The 7,736-nt window shown below is 39.1% G+C and overlaps 1 protein-coding gene across 1 annotated transcript; it reads right to left on the bottom strand.

Annotated features, from left to right (window-relative positions):
• Positions 1–967: 967 nt before the first annotated feature.
• LOC308412015 (myeloid-associated differentiation marker homolog) lies at positions 968–7,029 on the bottom strand (the record flags this gene model as incomplete). The annotated part of the gene is made up of 3 exons (XM_080906084.1): positions 968–3,039; positions 5,986–6,354; positions 6,763–7,029. The coding sequence occupies 3 exons, from the start codon at positions 7,027–7,029 to the stop codon at positions 2,815–2,817; spliced, it is 861 nt and encodes a 286-aa protein (XP_080762210.1). The 3' UTR covers positions 968–2,814.
• Positions 7,030–7,736: the final 707 nt, after the last annotated feature.

The raw sequence follows: 7,736 nt of genomic DNA on the forward strand, positions 1-7,736 counted from the left end.
TCTTTGGACACATGAGACAAAAAAAATGAAGAAAGGAAAAAAAAAAAAATACCTGCATGAAGATACAGCAACTGCTTTTTTTAAGCATCAAATATGTGCCTTGAGTAGTCTTCAGTTCAATATTTTGGCCATAAATTTAAATATAATTTAATTCAGCTTCCATTCAGTTCACTTCGGTTGTATTTATTCATTTAGTTCTAATTCACAAAACACTGACTTTATAATGTGAGGTAAAGATCTTACAATATTAGGTCAAGGAGAAGTTTATTAGGAGAACTCAAATCCCTTAGCAGCTGCATTTGGTGAAACTAGAGAAGAAGAAGTCAAAGGAGCTTGCAAAGAAAAGCGTCTGGACTTCTTTAAGTTGCTTGAAGACGTTTCGCCTCTCATCCGAGAAGCTTCTTCAGTTCTAAGGTCAAATGGTGGAGAGTCCCAGATATAAACCTAGTGGGAGTGTCCCCCCACAGAGGGACAAAAGGACCCCCTGATGATCCTCTAATCGCCTGAGCCACACCCAGTTTCCCACCTTGGCTCAGGCGATTAGAGGATCATCAGGGGGTCCTATTTTTTATGTGTTCACTGTGCACTCTGCGCACTATAAGGCTTCTTAAACTGAAACTGTTTGTTTCATTTTTCAAAATAATAATTCAGCTTAAGATTGTGTTAAACTCTTTTGCATTATGTTTTCTATGGTAGTTTTGTACTTTAATAATTGAACAGTTGCTTTATGTTATCAACAATTCTTTGTTCTCTTCCGTATTACTTTAGTATTCCAACTAAAAGTTAGAACTAGTTAATGATTACCACTAACTCTGCTGGTATTTAATGAGCAAACACACAGGGAGAAAGCGTTGGTTGATTTAACCACACTAAACGTAACACCTCTTTACATAGATGCTTTGAATAGTAAATACAGTCACAAAATACATTTTACTGCAACTCCTTTTAATAAGGAAGGCACATTTTGGATGTATTGTACAGTGTACTTTTTCATACCTCTTTTCCCCCCTGAAGTGGAAGAAACTCGTGAACTGTTGATCGTGAGTTGTCCATTCGGTAATCTAAATCAAAGCACACCTTACAGAATCCAATTTACTGTCACGTCTGGCATATATAGACGATTTACTTAAATGTGGTCTTTCCTTCTGACAGACTGACATGAGAAGAAAAGCTAAATTTCCATGCTTCACTTACTCTATTTGACCCAAGCTCACTCACACAGATTGGTATACCGGGCAGCACAATACTTTTGGGATTACATGTAAGATCTGGATGAAGCTGTTTTAAAAGAATTAACTGAGGTTCTACTTTTTGCTTCCTGGCTTTCCAGGCCTGCCCAGCACATCTCTAAAGAAGAAAGAAAGGGGGGAAAAAAGAAAGAAAACACCTTCCAACAAATCCAACTTCATTTTCTTTTTTGGCTTTCCCACGTATCCCACCAAGGTCTGGAAATTTCTTGCCGTCTCACTGCTGTCTCTGCTTCATCTCCGCCTTTAGAAAAAAAACAAATGTCCCTGTATTTCTCTCATTTCTTCCAGCCCCATCTCAGTGACAGGTCTGTTTGCCTTTCAGTGTTTATATTTTCCTGTTTGTGTTGCACACTAAGGATTTTGGTTTTATTATATATTTATCTGCAACACTGGCTTGACATTTAGGGAACAAAATGTGGTCTTTATTATATAATTCAGGTGACCACACCCGAATAGCAGAAAGTCTGGGAACATGGAAACAGTTGTTATTAACTGGATCTAAAAGATGAACATACATGTCAATGTCACGCATTGGTTTGTAGATTACTATTGTTGAAACTAGGACACGTTCATTTTTAGGTAGTTCAGCACAAACAAAATAATACTAGACTTTTGCTTTCACTTTTCAATGCAGGATACTTGGTTCTACATGAAGGTAGCAATATCGACCTTCACCTTCGAAGGAGATACCGTTATCTAAATGTCGATCTGACTGTACTGGCATTTATATTGGCCAGTAAATGAAAATTAAAAAGTAACCAAGGGACTGGAGAAGCACTCATGCAGCACGAGTCTTCATGCCGAGAACTTTGACCAGCAGAGGGCATTCAGTAACTTTCTTGTTGGCAACAGGAAAGTTGCCACAAACACAACAACCAGCTGACTGGCCAGAATGTAAACAAGTATATAAACTACAAACAGCAAATGTGCAGTTATTGGCTGAAATCTGTTTACATTTATTTCATCCAATGTTGGATATCAGACTTTTTAAATCAGCAGATATCGGTATCGGCCTAAACAAATAACATATCAGTCAGGCTTTACGCTAATACTCAAGAGTGCATCAATAACATTTTGCTCTTGGCCTTCATTTTTTTTTTTTGAAAAATAACCACCGTGTTTATTATACAGCGAAATGTCAACTGTCAAACTCTTCCTTTCATCAGAAAGTTGTGACACCGTCAAGTAAAAAGATGAATGTGAACACACCCACCTTTATTTGGCATATAATTTGACTACACGACGCAGCAGAGCTATAGATGACCTCAACATTATTACCTGTACTGTTCGATCACCTGAGGATCCAAAGTTCCACTCAGATATTTGTTTTGTTTTTAGATCTTACGACAGTGATACCACAGATCTAATCATTAACTGAGTATGTTTTGGTACTTTACATTTCTTTTATGCAGTTATTTAAGACAGCACTTTAGATTATAATAGACTATATTGGATTCGTTATTTGGTCAGCAGCTGTATAACACAAGTTTATAAAAAATTGAAACACTTTTATAACCTTGTTCTATTAAGAGTGATGCAAACACAGAGCATGTTTTGTTTCATATTAGTCTTCACGATTCATGATGCAGAACACAAGACGTATTGAGTACACAGCGTCCAGGGTGTAAACAATAAAGTTAAAGATTGTCATGAAGGTGACCACCACCAGCTTATCCCAGGGACAGAAGTGACCACAGTTAGGGGGTCTTTGTTTGTTGTTAGAGAAACTGTAGAGTGGCCAGATCACCATAGCTGTCGTGTACATCACTGCTGCCAAAATGTTATAGACAATCACCACCATGTCGAAGGAGATCGGCAAGTAGGAGGTCAGCTGTGCGAGGGTGAGCAGGATTATGATGATGGAAAAGATAAAACACAAGGAATACACAGCCACACACCACTGGATTCCTGAATTACCAGTGTACTGGCCTTGATCCAGGGATACAAAGATGAGACAGGCAATGAAGGTCTCCAGCATCTTCATTATCCCCGGCAGCGTGGAGAGGAACCCGCTGGTTTCCCCACGAGGATAAAGGCGTGTTAAGACCACCTCACCTGCATATGTGGCGAAACAAACCCAGGAGACCACGGAGGCACCGATAGCACGGTGGCAGGTTTTGCAAGTGAAAAAAGTGGGGTAGATGATGGAGACGATCAGGCACATGAGGCTCGCAAGCATTGCAAAAGCGGTAGTGAAGTCATCCCAGGCGAAAGGTACTTTGCTGTTGACGGTGGTGAACTCCAGGATGACAATCAGAAACGTGAAGAAGAAGCAGAAGCACCAAGTGAACATGCACCACGCCCAGTAGGAAGATGAACCATCTCCTGCCGCTCCCGCCAGGCTAAAACACATGCAAGTGAGGATAGCTGCCATTATTCGCATGATCCCCACTGGCTGGGTAAGGGATCGGACATCTACATTCACCATGTCTGGACAGGATGAGTGTCTTTGACCTTAAAAAAAAAAAGTATTCTTTGATTTTCCAAGTCAGTTTACTGTACTCAGTGTACAGCAAGCCTTTGACTTTGAAACCAGCTTAAATGATAGCAGCTAAAGATGTCCATGAAGGCAAAGACCAGAGCAGGTGTGTTCTTTGAAACAGAAACGCAAGTGGTGGTGCACATTCACTCAGAGCATCCTGGGCTTATCTGAGCTGTTTATGACCCCTGTTTCACGCCATTGATTGGATACTCATGAGCGTTATCATGTTAGCCTCGCAACCCACACTGGACTCTGGTCTTTGGCACAAACCCAGCTCAGTACAGCATAGTGATGGGGTGTAGGTCATATCCTAGAAATAAATGCGTTTTTTCCTGTAGTTTTGTTGACTTGATTTATTGCTTCTGTGTAGTTAAAAGAGAGCAATTTGGGACACTAAATTATGTTATTGAGCTTTTAAATTTCAGGCACTGAAGACACTGACCTGAGTTCCCTCCATGGTGCATCCGTGTGAGTGTTAGCATGAAAGCTACAAAAGGTGCTATAGAATGAAGAGCTTGTACGAATGTGTGTGAAAGGTTGGATAAATGAGGGTTAGAATAGATAATAAGTACTGTTATATAAGTACTATTCCATTTACACTAACACATTGGACATCATATGATTCATTTCCTTAAACATTCATGGAATATTTAAAATGTAAGAAAACCTTAAACAAACCACAAAACAAAGAAGCAGAGAAAAGTGTACATTTATAAGAATACATTTAAAAGAACACACAATCACTACGGTACTTTAACACACATTAAATCTGCAGATGCAGAATGTGGATGTGACCCATGTGGTCTCTTCCTCTCCAGTTTTTCCATTTTGTAGCTTTTTCCTTTTTTAAAAAACAAAAACAAAATCTCTCATTGCTCACAAAACTACATGATGGGTGAAAGGTTACGCTTCAACCATATATGCTAGTGGTTATCAGTTTTATTACTTATACTCTGATAAGCAAACTGGGCTAACCTTGAGCAACTGCTTTTATGGTTCGTATGGTCCGTTAAAAGAAAACTAAAATGGAAAAGTACTTATCCTGTACTCTCCCTTTAAGTAATAGATTTACTAAGGAAAATTTTTATTTTGTGACACTGAGTGAAGGTGTGCTTCATCTTTAAAAACTTTAAAATATTTATAAAAATAATGTTTTATTACTGTTTGGACAAAATCCAAATACAACCAGTTTAAACTGTGCATTTTTCACTGTTTACTGAAAGAATAACCAGAACCATTGTAGACTAATCAAACAGCAAAGTCGTCACTGATTATTGTTCCAACTGGCTTTAGAGCTTTGGATTGAATAAATAAACCTAAATAAACCTGTTCTGGCAGTAAACGTCCAGTAATTCTTTTCCTGTGTAAACACACATGAGGAGCCGTTCGACAGCTCAGCTCATCATCAGCAGTTAAATCATTAGGACAAAACAAAGCAGCTTCTTTCTTTAACAGCTAAAGACTGCCTTTTAAAAAAACTACAAGAAGAAAAAACTTTCTTAAATCTGCTCTTTTTTTGTTCTCTTTCACTTACTCCATGCCCATAATCAAAAAAAGGGAGTGGAGTTGTTAGCTCAAAACCCATAGCTGTGTGTATTGCAGGATATGCACACTTGGACACACCTTTGCAAACATTCTCAAAGGGGAGTTCATTATTTAACCCTGAAACCATGAAAGTGGTATTTATTTAAGATTTACTTATCATACTTTATTACCGAGGTGCTAAAACAACCATATGGGTATGTAGGCTTGTTCAATAACGTTCAGTAACCACAATGACTGGATTTTAGTGTTCTTTATCAGGGTGAGATTTGTAAGAAACTATACTGAATGAGTTTCCTACTCGGTACTTTTACAGGCTCATAAACCTGAATAAAAAAAACCCTGAATCAACCACAGCTACGTTAACGCTTCAAAAAATGCAAAATCGTGTTTAAAAAAAGCTACTCTAATTAATATGAAATCTGCAGTAAAAGAATGACATAAACCATCATAAAAATAACTATCATACAATCAATCAATCAATCAATGAAAGATAAGTTCAAGCTGACTTTTTGCAACCTATGTTCTGCTGACGAAGAAGACGAGCTTAAACGAGTAAACTGTATCCACAATGTAAGCAATGAGGTTCAAGCAGGTCATCACAGTAATGACTATGTAAAAATCATTGGTGCGTAAATTGTTCCTAAAGCTGTAAAATGGCCAAATGACCACAGCTGTGAAGTACATCAGCACTGCCAGCACATTGCACACCGTCAAGACTTTGTCGAAGGGCGCAGGGAAGAGAGACAGCAGGCGGCCGATGGTAAAAATGATGACGAGGAGGGCAAAAATGAAGCAGATGGAGTAGACGGCAACGCACCACTGGAGCCCCGGGAAGATAGAGTAAAAGGTGAAGTCCAAACAGATGAAGATGATGCAGGCCACAAAGGCCTCTAAAACCTTGAGGAGGCCTGGGACTGTGGAAAGGAATCCACTGATCTCACCAGGTTTGGCCCGGGTTAGCCCCACCTCAACGGCGTAGAGGATGAAGGCCAAGCAGGTCGTGACACTGGCACCAATACCTCTGCCGCAGCTAGAGCAGACGAAGAAATATGGATAGATAACAGCTGCTGTGAACATCTGTGTGAAAGAAAGGGTGGAATTTTTTTTTACTCAGAGTTGATTTTGACTGATTTCTTGTGTGTCACTCCGTTTAACTAGTTATAGATTATTGATAAAGCTGCAAAAAAATAAAGCTCTACCATGGGACTTTTAAACTCATCATTTAGGGTGTTGATATGTCTATCTCTAAAAACATAGTTAATCTGCCTCTTATTTTTCATGAAGTAGTTTAATTGTACTTAAAGTAGTTTGAGCCGTATGAAACCTTTAAATTTAAGTTCAGCTTAAAACACTTTTATTTTCTTCAAGTCTCAGTGGCAGTGATCATGAAGAAAGCTGGCTAGTCCTTCATACAACCTGCAGCAATAGCTATAGCAAGAACAGACAAATGACATTAGAGTTTAAAAAATAAAAATCGACACATACCATCAGGGTAGCCAACATGGCAAATGCAGCAGTGAAGTCATCCCAGGAGATGGGCAGCTTTGTATTTAGAGTTGTCAGTTCCAGGAGGAGCACGAGGAAGGTGATGCAGAAGCAGAAACACCAGCTGAACATGCACCAGGCCCAGAAGGACACAGAAATGTGGCCCAGTGATGCCACCAGGCTGAAGGAGATGCAGGTTAAGACCACTGCCAGTATCCTTAAAATGCCCACCGGTGCTGTGAGTGTCTTGAAGTCCACCGTAACCATGCTGACTGTAAGCCGTTAGACAGATTACAGCTGGATCGATCGTTAATTTAGCACCTCTTCTATTTCTCTCACTTCAAAATTATTATTATGCTATGTAGAAGCTGTTTGGTTTCTGTCTCAGCAGAAATGCTGTCGAATGTAACTGAAGGTATGTGGAAACTGCGGCCGCTCCCTCGTTGCATCCCATCCAAAGCTGCAGAAATGTATGACATTCACATTTGCTTATCACTGTAGAAGGGTTGGTTTATTGACTAAGCTGTTAGGTATAACAGGAACAACACCTGCTGACACAAGACTCAGACTTCTCTAGTCACCCTATTGTTCATCCATTACGAATTCTAAATTAGTGGCATGTTCTGGCCTTTACAGCTTAAATCTGTTAATATGTTACAAGAAGCTGAGGAAATGGTCCTTAGGAACATGGTATATTGTTTTATCTACAGATGTAAAGTAGGATTATTTCAAAGAAATATGAATTAGTTGCTTTATATTGTGAAAAAAAACTTCTGTTTATCTGAATAATTTAAAAAAAGATCCGAGTTACTATACAAATTATTTAACATTTTAACGTGGACAGTACTTATAGCCTGTGGATGCAGTCAGTGTTCAGTAATGTTGTTCATCGGTTAGTGAAGTCCCAGCTTGAAGCCTCGAGTTTTGCATCGGCATCTAAGGGTTTGGAAACAGAATGTTATGAATGGTCTGTA

This window comes from Rhamphochromis sp. 'chilingali' (genome assembly GCF_963969265.1).
Source record: "Rhamphochromis sp. 'chilingali' genome assembly, chromosome: 15".
NCBI lineage: Eukaryota > Metazoa > Chordata > Actinopteri > Cichliformes > Cichlidae > Rhamphochromis > Rhamphochromis sp. 'chilingali'.